Here is a 12,500-nt window from a genome sequence, read left to right on the forward strand (position 1 = left end):
ATCTCCATTTATTTCGAAAATCCTTGGCCGTTTTTATACTAGAGACGCATAATTCGTCTGGAACGAACTTGGGCAAACATTTTTTCTGTGTCAGTTAAATTCGTGTAGTATAAAGAAGCATGGCATTCAAGAACCAACTTTGGAAACCATCTCGAGTTAATTTATTGTTTATACCTTATAGATCATGACGTCTACACAATTTATGAGAAATATTCAGATGTTACCTGCCCTTGCAAGAAGAAGATCTGCTTCCGTTTTCAAAGTTGAATCAAAGGAGTCATAAAACTTCAAATGACTCTTGATGTTTTTTCTGCATCTTTCTATCGCCTCACATAGAGCATTTGCCGGGTTGGAACTACTACATCCACAAGGCCCTCCAACAAGTTCAGAGTAACCACAGGTTGCCATTACTTAAAACGTGTACAGAACTGTGCAAAGGCGCACTGTTGTAATCTGATTATGTTTTCGTGGGCGGTTTCATTTCACAAGTGTAGACGTTCATTATATTTGTGTAAATCGAAAGTATCAAAATGCTCGTATCAGTCATTGCGTGCTTAGCGCTTGATGATTCACAGACACAGAGGACAATACCTACCTGTGTGAATTTCTCCCATCTAGTGTAGGCAGCTTACAGCTTTAAAAGCTCAAGAACAATAACAAGTTCAAGAACAATAACATTAGAAGTAAACACTGTATTCTTGCATTAATCAAGATGATAAAAAGTTACAGACCACACTGATCAGATAAGCTTATCTATTGAAGCCTGAAAAACTGTCAACAGATTACTGAATGAAAAAGAGGAGGGGGGTGAATTAAGGGAAAAATTCCCCAAAAAAGCATTCAAGCATAATTTAAGGTTTCCCAACAAATAGTACTGAACATAAAAGAAGAGTGCTAGTATTTGTGGCAAAGACACATGTCCAGGAAATGTGGGTCCGCCTGTCACGCAATCTTTACTGATTGAACATTTCGAGGGCAGAGGAGGGCAGTTCTTTAATAACGGCAGCGGCTTATGAACCGAATACATAACCCATGTTGGGCACTGATACATGGTATGTACAGATTTACAAACAATACCCAAATTAAATTATAAATATGGCAAGCATATTGATTTTACAGTTTGTTTCCACCTAGAAAATTGTATCCGTCCTCGGCTGTTTAGAACAAGACGGTTTTTTATTTTAACTGCTAAAAGTTTAAGTTTCAGGCTACCTGAGCAGTACAAAAGACAAACATTGATCAAAACTAGCTTTTTATTCGGAATAGTAACGATTTTTTGCCCCCAAAACCGCCTGTTGTCTTTTCCAGGATCGCATTGTTGATTTTTCACCTCCAAATGCGTGACAAGGAATGGCGTGTTTTGACCTCTGTGTCACTTTTGTTTGGCGTGCTAAAACGCCTTAGTTTGAGTAGCCCAAAAATTTTATTGCAGTTATTTGAAGAAGAATTTTTGTTCTTTGGTTCGATCAACTTGATATAACCCCATGCCATTTACCAAGGTGCGATTTTACCCTCTCAATTTTGCCATTTTTTTGCCAAAGTGAGTGAAAAATTGAAGAAAATCAAAAATCGCCCAAAAATTTAGTTTCCAATGGAATCAGACAAACCACATTTCAGACAATTTGTAAATACATGTTCTTTTCATTGTGAATTTTTGATAATCAACAGTTAAATGTACTGTTTTGTTTATTTTTAAGCGACGTACAAATAATGCATTGTCTAGACCTCATGAAACTGATGGGAGAGCCACCAAACCGATTTTGCCACAGTTCGCGTAAAATAAAAATCTAATGGAGCTGAAAGTATTTTTTCTGGAAATAGTTCACCCAGACCTACAATCAGCGACAAAATTGTTGACACATTAACCATTTCTACCCCCCTATTATGCATTGGTTCTATCTTTTAGCCTTCTTAAGTAGTCCAATTCGTCTTCCTTCCCCCCAAACAATGTTGTACCGTCATTCCTGTGATATTTAGGTACAAACTGGCAACATTGAATGGGGAGGGAGGGTCTTCTCAATAATTTAGAGCATGATTCAAATGATAGTTGTATTTTACACGAAAAATGCACTTTTCACACACAATGTGTCAACTAATTTTGTCGCTGATTGTCTGAGACAGATTTTTTGTGCTATTGCCATTAGTTGTTCCTTTAACGCAACAAACCTTACCTACCGCGTTATTTGGAGGAAAAGAAAAGTTTATACCTTAGTATTGGCTTACATTTATTTATTTCCGTCATTATAAAGAAACATTTTTTTCCTTCTTCCAAAGAAGTTAGGGACGACCAACATGCAGTCAGTAATTTGAGCCACTCAAATATTTGATGCTGTGAGTCACCTCGTTATCTTGCAGTTGTCTAGTAAACAAATGTCAGCGTCCTATTCGAAACATCTGAAAAACATGGAAATGCTGAAAGGTTACGATACTGATGAGTTATCATCAGAAAAAAGCGACAAGGAGATGTTAGAAAGGGAAGAAAAAGAGATTAACTTGCGTTGTGTCAGGCAAGTGTATTTGATAACCTACAGCCAAGCAGATGAAGTTAGATTCCCAAGTAGGAAATCATTTGCAGATGCAGTATTGTTTTCATTTAACGATACACCCGCAAAGGTTGTTCAGTGGTGTTGTTGCCTCGAAAAGCACTCCTCAAATGGTATTAATTATCACATGGCTGTCAAATTAGACAGAAATCAAAGGTGGCTAAAAAGTAAGAAATTCTTACTTGAGAAATGTGGCATTTCTGTTCATTTTTCGGCTATTCACTCCAACTGTTACAGTGCATGGCAATACGTCACAGGAAACTCTTGAACGGCAGAACAAAAGTAGAATAGAGCTATTAGAAGAGGCAAGAGTAGGAGAATGCGTGGAAAGTTGTAATGGGCAATGGCTATGTTGTGCACGTGAAGTGTTGCAGCGTAATGGAGTAGAAGAAGGCTATTTTGCTGGGTGAGTTTACGAACTTTTGGAGAAGGGTCGCGGGAAATATAGAAACATAATGATCGTAGGTGCGGCCAATTGTGGGAAAACATTTCTTCTCAACCCACTGAATGTTATTTATAACACATTTTCAAATCCAGCTTGTACCAGTTTCGCTTGGGTTGGAGCAGAGAAGGCGGAGGTACTTTTCTTAAATGACTTCCAATGGTCCTCGTCTGTAATACAATGACATGATTTTTTGCTTCTTCTAGAGGGCCAGCTGGTGCACTTCGCAGCCCCTAAGTCGCATTATGCAAAAGACATCGTTTCAATGGAGATACGCCAATTTTTGCGACAGGAAAGAATGCCATTGTCTTTGTAAAGAACGGTTTGTTGGACGAGAATGAGAGAGAAATGATGAATGTGCGCTGGTCACCGTGGCTGATTGTTGATCCTACCACTTTTTTCAACTCTTTCAATGCATGTTGAATTTTAGAGAAACGATATTGATATCTTGTGCATTCCAAATGGGCATTTTAGTGAAAGTATGGAAGAGAAAGTAGATGAAATGAAAGAGATCATTATAGATCAAGTGATTGTACACGTCATGCAAAAATGTAACGCCAAACATAGCGACGTCACAGTATTTAATGTCAAAAGTATTTTTCTACAAGTTTTTTTTCCATTTTCATGAAAGATTAGTTGCATCAATATTTTGTATGTGAACCTTTATTCCGGATTATCGTGTCAATTCTGTTGTTCATTGACGGGATGGTATTGTCAATGAAATTTTGATTGAGGTTTTTGAATGTTGGTATAACATGTTCTGAGAATTCTTCATTGGTTTCGACAGTGATGTTCTTTTTTATAGCATCTTGTTGTAGCATCCTTTTTACGAGATGGAAAATGTTCTCAATCGGATTTAAATCCGGGCTTCTTGGTGGTATAGCCATGAGGTTTGCACACCCGTTCTTCTCCAGGCAGCACGAGCAAGTGCACTGTTCTGACTGGGATCGCCATCTTGAATAAATAGTTTTGAACCCTTCTGAGATGCCTCAAACATTCTCTCAAACTCCCTTTCAATCAGTGTGCTAAAGTAGTTCCTGTTAAGAGAGTCGTATTTTTCACATAGTATAACGCCTTTCCCATAGCTTATTGCCACGAAACATTTCACTAAGCGCCCTCCTGATCCGCAGTGTGATCCTTTTCCTGTACAAAAAGGAGCTAATCCCTCTTGAGGCTTGCGCCAGATCTTCCCTCTGGGAGCGCGGGCTTGATCTAAAGGATGGTACTTGTGTATAAAACTTACCCAATCAAGGTAGAACGCGATATCTTCTGTCCAAACATTGTCATGGAACTCTGTCTTCATCTTTTTCGCAAATTGTAGACGCTTTTTAAAGTCTGTGTTTAGTAGAACACCCTTCTTTCGACTGTTTAAGTACCGATAGCCATTCGAGTGAAGGAAGCATTGCACTGTTCTGCAAGAAACCCCTGAAATATTCAAATTCGCCCTTTCCATAAGTCACTTCACCATAAAATTACCATCTTCCTTCTGCAAGCTCGTTATGCAGCGCAAAAGGACACGTTCCTGGCATTTGCTAAACTTTCTTGGACGACCGGGCCCTCTCCCTTTCTGTTGCGCTTCAAAAGTTCACCTTATTTTTGGCCCGTTTACAATTCTATAAACAGTAGAATGGGACAGTTTAAACTTTTCCATAATTTCACATTGGTTCAATCCTTCGTACTTTTGTGCAATGCGCACTAGTGCACGAGTTTGATCCGCAATTTTTCCATGATTAACCATGTTGTCAACAGTTTGAAAACCCAACCAGTCAATTGTAACGTCACAAGAAAATGACATAATCAACCCTAATTAGCGCATGGTGCGTGAAGCCTAGACCCTAAGTACATTAATGGAAAGTTCTAATGGTGTAGTCAATGTCATGTTACAACCGAGTTGGAAATGTACTTTATTTTCAAGAAATGTGCCATATTATAGTTCGGACTATCAGCGACAAAATTGTTGACACATTAACCATTTCTACCCCCTATTACGCATTGGTTCTATCTTTTAGCCTTCTTAAGTAATCCAATTCATCCCCCTTCCCCCCATTGGATGCCCTTTACAAGGAGAAAATAAAAAGAAGACATATGTATTTATGTATGTGCGGCATGCTTATACTGGGTAAACTCAAATACAAGCGCCCCATTAATGCTTTTAAGATTAGGCCGTAGTTTACAACCACAATGGTCGCTCATGAATATACAGCTTACTTGAGAAAAGGGCAGCTTCTTCCTCATACCCCATGGAACTCAGCCACTTATTCACCTCCCCATTGGTCCAGCCTAATAATTTGTCAGACAAATGCATTAGAATTTTAAAACAACAGCAGTGACTGTAAGTACATTTTGAGGGTAGTTGCTGAAATAATTCTACAGTCAACTCTCCGCTAACGGACACTCTCGTAAGCGGACAGCTCTACTTACGGACGGCTTTTTAAATCCCCGTTTTTACCTCCCAGTCAAACTTTCTATTTACACATTCCTGTAAACGGACACTCTCTCGTATGCGGACGCGAACACTTTTGAAAATGAAAATTGGATTTTTCTTTTGTTTACGCTCTCTCGTAAGCGGACACACCATGTACGTAATTGACTCTTGGCAATGAAATTTTTCTTTAATTTGCAATAAATCAACAAAAATATGACCTTTAACAGAGCAACAGAACAGCGGGGATCGCTTTTTACAAATTTCAATTTGTCCGCGGCAAAGCAAGCTGTCCGTTCGTTTGACATTAACAAGAGTCCGACGAAACATTTGTAGTGTCACGTTAATTATGGCCTAGCCTTTTCACAGACGTTTTTTTTTTCGTAAGATATTGGCGAGCGCCAATATCTTACGAAAAAATAAACGTCTGTGAAGGGGCTAGTTATGGCCACGTTCGTCATGGTCTACTTTACTTCTTGTTTCTGTTTTCAATCACTGATTGTACCAAACACTGTATCCCAGATAATCAAGCTTGGACTTGAGCCACGGTAAAGATGTTTCAACATCACCATAAAAAACGTATTTACAAGGAATTTCCATGCCGTACCCAGCTCCTCTGTTGACAGGTTTACCCGTTATGATGGCTTTCCCTTTGTTTGTTCCGCGCTTTAAAAACTTGGCGACAAATTCAGCCATCCTCAAAGGAATGTGACCAAGTATCTCATTGAATCCAGACACTGTGTTAGCGTGTTCCTTGGCTGTGGTTTCAAGACTGCAATCTTCTAAATTAGGCCTTACTACAGCAACCGCATTCACGTCCTTGATGTTCTTTGGCTCGCGTTTAAGGGCCCTTTCCTCATTTAGTTGTGGATCCCAGCCAGCCGCATCTTTGTATACATGATAACCGCGAATGTAGGACTCAACCATTACGTACGATTCTGTCATCCTGTTTGCCATCGCTTTATACAGCTACAGTCAAGAGATCACAGCAAAATGGGGTCCGTAATGCGAGGTCTTACTTTTGAATACAGTACAGTAAAAGCTCTTTTCACAGCGTGTGTTTACTGTTGTTGCTTGTCATCGGGTTCTTTTTCAATGAAAGTAAATTTAGAGTTTGTACGTGTGTGGGCAGCTCATTTTAATTTCCTAAAATCTTGACGTCGGTACTTTTAGCCTGTTAAACTGTCGGTAAGAGGTGTGAAAATTTTCCAGAACTCTAACAGAAAGCTAACATCATTTAAAAATACGAGTGCAGTATCAATTCTACCATAAAAATTCGTTTGCTTTATCGTGTTGATTGAAATACATTATCTCTATCACTGTAGTTTGTAGTCGTGGATACTAACTGTATACAGTACACGGTTTCGTGTCATTTTGACAGATTACAATATAATCCCGTAATTCGCGTGTCAATCAGTGTGATTTTCTGCCATATTCAGTGCATTGGCGAGTTTATACACGTGTAGGTTGCTGTGAATATGTCGTGCTGCAGTAACTGTGCGAACGTTACAAAATATATTTGTTTAACGTGCGAAAGGCCAGTTTGTAATAAGTCAAGTGATTGTTCGGTGTGGGCGGACGAGGAAAATCCAGGTTGGAAGGCAGGTATTGCTGTTGCCTGGTGTTTGCCCTGTTTCGACAAGAGAATTGCTGCTGAAAACCTGATCGGAGATGAAGAATTCAAAGAAGAGGAGCCAGTCATTCGTCCAGAGCAGCAAGTGAATCAAATACAGGGGAGTCCTCAAGTGGAAACAGCAAGCAGCTCGAGTAAGGCGAAAAAGAAAGCAAGACAGGCTACAAACGATGGTCAGAGCCGCAAGTGTTTACCCCTAAGTGAGAAAGTACAAGTGATCCGTGCCTCACAAGATGAAAAGCAAAGCATCAGGCAGCTGGCAAAGAGGTTCGCTTGCGGAAAAACTCAATAGCAGAGAAAATTATGGATGAATGGATGTCCAATGGCAGCTCCACGATCAAACGAAACAACTTCGAAAAGTATGAAGAGATAAACCGCATACTGTGGGATTGGTATGTCAAGGCTAGAGCAGCAAACATCTCAGTGGATGGGCCTTTACTCAAAGAAGAAGCCAGGTTGATTGCCAAACAACTCGGCGTGACAACTTTTAAAGGAACAGAAGGCTGGTTTTCTAAGTGGAAGCAACGGCACAACATTGCGCAATTCAATATCGCTGGCGAGGAAGGGGATGTTAGCAAAGACACGGTAGAAAGTTGGAGTGAACGTGTAAAAGAATTGACCAAGGGATATGCAGCTGCCGAGATATGGAACGAAGACGAAATTGGGGCATTTTGGAGAGCGCTTCCAAGGAAGTCTCTCTCAGAGAAGGGAAAGCGATGTCGTGGAGGAAAGAACGCCAAGCAAAGGATCTGTCGCTTTCTTTGTGAGCGCCGACGGAAGAAAGGATAGTGTTGTTCTTATCGGAAGCAGCAAGAAGCCATGTTGTTTTGCAAACCTTGTAGATATTTCGCGCCCGTGTGGCGCTCAGTATTTCAGCAACGCAAAGGCATGGATGAAAACTGAGATAATGGAAAATGTGATATCCAAGTTAAACAGCAAGATGAAGCGGGAAAATCATAACATCATACTCTTTCTCGACAATGCTCCCTGTCATCCTCCCTCCCTAAAAGGCAAGTTTTCCAACATCCGAATTGAGTTCCTGCCGAAAAACACCATGTCACGCACACAGCCTCTTGACGCAGGAATCATCAAAACTTGGAAAACGTACTACAGGCGGAAGCTATTGCGATATGTTGCTGGCCAAATGGATGGAGAGAAAACTGCGAGTGAGATTGTCAAGTCGGTTAATTTGCTGATGGCTGTACGATGGGTGGTCAGCGCCTGGGAAGAGGTTCCAGCTGCAGTCGTCTCCAAATGCTTCAAGAAAGTTGGGATGTATCCGGTTGAAAATCTCAATGCTGAAGAAGATGACGACCCGTTCGAGGGAGAAGAATTGATGGATATTCCTGAATTGCTAAGCCATATTTCCCCAAAACTAGACATGTCAGCGTTCGATGACGAAGCTGAAACCTTTGAGCCACCAGTGGATACCACACTTCCAAACTGGAGAGATACCGTACGACAAAAAATAATCCCTGCGTCTATCAACGAAGAGCAGGTGTATGAGATAATCGACGATGATGAGGAATATGACCAGCCCCTGCAACTTCCAGAAATTACATCTGCGGAACAGGCGCTGGAACTTGTTGGGAAGCTAGCGGCATTTTCTGACTGGCAAGGAAACGAGCCGCTAGTCCAGGCAATTACCAAGGTCAATGATGTCTTAGTAGACATGCGACTGAAGTCTCTATTGGCAAGGAGGCAGTAAACCATAACGGACTATTTCTCCTAACTGTCATAGGACCAAGCAAACCTTCTCTGGTCACGATATACCTTTTGGACGACAGCAATAAGTCCCGTTGAACGTTTTATAAGAAGAGTTATGTTTTTAAGAAGCACCAAAGTTACATTTATAGACGGCAACAATAAGTCCCGTTGAACGTTTTATAAGAAGAGTTATGTTTTTAAGAAGCACCAAAGTTACATTTATAGACGGCAACAATAAGTCCCGTTGAACGTTTTGTTACAAGAGTTATGTTTTTAAGAAGCACCAGAGTTACATATATGGACGGCAGCAATAAGTCCCGTTGAACGGTTTGTTAAATGTAGAAGAAATACTGTATATATATTTTTTCGAGTTTGAAAATTTGACATCAATAAAGAGTTTCGCTTTATACAGTATCTTCAGTTGCTATTTTTGTCTACGCAATAAAACACAATTAACACCCGCTAATTAACTCTCCCGTAAGCGGACATCCACCCTATTTTTCTTTGGTGTCCGCTTACGGGAATAATTCTCGTAAGCGGACAGCTCTACTAACGGACACGTTTTTCAATTCCCGAGGGTGTCCGCTTACGAGAGAGTTGACTGTATTCGAAAGTCTTACTGCCGCGTGGGAACAGCTTAAGCTTTGTAAATGTGCTCTGTTATTTAAAGTTTAACATGGTAAAAGAAAACAGTAAACCGAGAAACCGAGCAAACTTGAGCCGAATATGTGACGTGTACATGTCAAATACTGATTTGGAAACTCGTGCACATTAGGAGTGTCTTTCCACCGTTAAAAATCCAACAACAGGCATTCTTCCTACTGTTAAAACTCACATTTTACATCTTTTGTCCTCCACACTGATTCAGGAACGGTTTCTTCTGATTCATCACAAGAAGAAGCAATTGGAGAAACAATTTCTGCCGCCATATCACCCTGAAAAATCCTTCAGCATTCCTTCAGCTAAACTGGTGTCACAAAAATGCGCGAAACCACTGGGCATCTTTCTGCCCATCGAGAAGTACTGGGACGATAAGTACCGCTGACAACTACGAGCCAACAATTTAAGATGGCGGTCTGCGGGATCATGATCTTGTGGGAGTTGCATGCCGAGATTTCGGCAAAATGTCGATGTTAGTATGGCAGAAAAACGCAGTATTTGTCAATGTTCGAGTACCCCAGAGTCAAATTATTTTACGTCAAAAGGTCAAAGCCATGTTCAGTCCCCCTGTGAGAAGTGCGAAGATCGTGCAGTTTACCTGATGGTTGCATGGCGTCATATGCAAAAGCGAGTAAGGTATTCTGATGTTAATACGGATGATGTAGAAGTAGACATTGCACCCAACCTGCTTCAACCTTCTACTAACAAAGTGATCGCAACTTCTTCAGAAACTAACACTTCCAATGACTGTTTTAGCGTTTTGCACTATTATGCAGAATTTTATTTTTCGTCGACCTCCTGTTTGCTGGCTGCTGGTGGTGCAAGGGACGATGATGAAACGGAACAGGCAGAGGTCTCATTCGGGTGATGTTTTTAGTGAATCAGTTTCGGGCGAGGGATCAGAGAGTGAGTCGCACACACTTTCCGATGGAGCTGAAGAAGAAGCAAATGGTATGAGGGATTTTATTAGGGAAGCTGTACTAAAATTGGTGGAAATAAAGGGAACTGTTGGATTTTCAATCAGCACATTTGAAGATCTTTTGAAATGGGGGGCCAACTTGCACTGTGAGAACAATGAAGCAGCTCAAGGTCACTGGCCATTATCAAGGGAAGATGTGCAAACCCTGCTAGGTGACATTGGTTTTAAGATACCCAAGTTATACTACATTTGTCTGGATTCTAGTCATCCTTGTTTGTATGCACTAATGGAGTCCAAAACAGATGTTTGCCCCCACTGTGGAAAACAAGGAACAATTCCATATTATTACCGGAGTGTGCAACACAAAGTGAAAAGGTGGTTTGCCTCTGAACAAATGTGCGCGAGGATGACAGCAGATTGGCAAGACAGGGAACACTGGTTGCCTCCTGAAAGGCAAGAGGACTGGGGATGGCATTTTAAAAAGGAATTTTGGGATGGTACACAGTTTGCAAAATTGTCCTACTTTTGGGATCCCGATAAAGAATGGACACTGCCAACTAAATGCCCAGCACCTGGTTGCAAAACTGTTGTTTCAGCTGAGCACTTCATAATTCTCCACGCAAAGATGCTGGCCATGGAGAAACACGTGAAGTTGAATGCCCTGGATGCTTCAATGTCTTTGATCACATTCCAAAGAAAACGAGAGGTGACCCACGGAACCTAGCTTATGAGGATATGCATACTACTTTTCAAAATCAGACATCAGGTAAAAAGTATTAACCATGACAGATATGACTCAATAGAATTGTAGACTTCTGGGAATTAAAATGTTGGCAAGCTTATAATAATTATTCATCAAATGAATATATTTATTGATATTTAAGATTTTCTTAATTTCCAGAGTCTGTGGGGAATCACCTACAGTACTTAATAGGCTAAGGCATGATTTTTTTTCTCTAATGACACAAAGAATATCACACATTTTCGTGAAAGCAATTGGGTTGGTCATATCAATAATTTATGTGTTATACTTTGTACATGTAACCGAGAAGGTAGTGGTTATTTAATACACAAATTGATAGCCGAATCAAAAAGATTGTCCTGGTGGGAATTTCTCTTGGAAGGACATAGTCTTCTGGCATATTCATTTAGACTTGTTGTTTGTCTCGCTCAAAGCAAACATCAGAAATTTATGAATATTGTACTTTTTATTTAATTTGCTAGGCCACTGGGATGGATGGCAGCCATTTTCATCCATGTCTCGAGGGTCAGGTGGGTTCTACTACACAGTCTAACTATGACATAGGACAATATTGTTGATTTTTAAATACTGTTATATACATGTATTATTGGTACAAAATAAGCCTTTTTGCTTCTGGTTATCACTAGGGGCTGTTGAAATTACTATAGCAACCATGTCCAAAGAACATAGATGCAGTACAGTTGAAGTGTACGTAGTAGGGTTTGTACCCTCTTACCTTCTCCCAAAAAAGCATCCTATATCCTTGGATCCATTTCTCGACCCACTGATGACGGACATTGAAGATGGATTCATTGATGGTAATTTGCAGCTCTATATATTGAAATGAATTAGTGTAGGTAACTGTTACAGTAGAGTTCTGGAAGGAATAATAATATTTTCTAGTAAACGTTTAGATCTTTCTGGGTTTACACGCTGGAAGCTGAAAGTAATATCACCCTCACTGAATTATTTGACTGTGAATACATTGCAGTAAGGAGTGTTTCAGTAAGTTACACAAGAGTCAGTCACTCTGATGCAATACGTATGTTACTGCTACATCAACAGGAATCCAAGTTTGTGGCAAGCCAAAAGGATCAGCTCTTATAAGAGATCTAGTTCTGTGCTGGTTTGGTGACCACAATGGACTCTGCGAAGTTGGCAAATTTGTCGAAATGGGGAAGTGCGGTTGTGGTCGCTGTCGTGTTGCAAGTGAGAATAAAATTCAGTCATAAGTATTCCATGATAAATCTGTGGATAACTGTATTAACAGCAGCAGCTGAAAGCAACTGCAGTCCTTAATGTCCTTTGTTCTGTTAGTGTTGTGACTGAATGCAAGTGTTTTATTTGTGTTACTTTAAAACAGATGCATCCTAGATAATATCATGTGAAGAGTCTTGACATGAAACATGAACAAACAAAACATGCCAAACAT

General features: G+C 40.3%; 2 protein-coding genes and 1 pseudogene across 2 annotated transcripts; all 3 read left to right on the forward strand.

Moving 5' to 3' along the window:
* Positions 1 to 7,343: 7,343 nt before the first annotated feature.
* Positions 7,344 to 7,829, forward strand: LOC138053773 (tigger transposable element-derived protein 6-like). Its single transcript, XM_068900331.1, has one exon. It carries the CDS (start codon positions 7,344 to 7,346, stop codon positions 7,827 to 7,829), a length of 486 nt encoding a protein of 161 aa, XP_068756432.1.
* A 118-nt stretch (positions 7,830 to 7,947) lies between these two features.
* On the forward strand, positions 7,948 to 8,748 carry LOC138053774 (uncharacterized). The gene has a single exon (XM_068900332.1). The coding sequence runs from the start codon at positions 7,948 to 7,950 to the stop codon at positions 8,746 to 8,748; it is 801 nt and encodes a 266-aa protein (XP_068756433.1).
* Positions 8,749 to 9,885: 1,137 nt separating this feature from the next.
* Positions 9,886 to 11,050, forward strand: LOC138053775 (uncharacterized; annotated as a pseudogene).
* Positions 11,051 to 12,500: the final 1,450 nt, after the last annotated feature.

This window comes from Montipora capricornis, chromosome 6 (assembly GCF_036669925.1).
Source record: "Montipora capricornis isolate CH-2021 chromosome 6, ASM3666992v2, whole genome shotgun sequence".
NCBI classification, from domain to species: Eukaryota; Metazoa; Cnidaria; class Anthozoa; order Scleractinia; family Acroporidae; genus Montipora; species Montipora capricornis.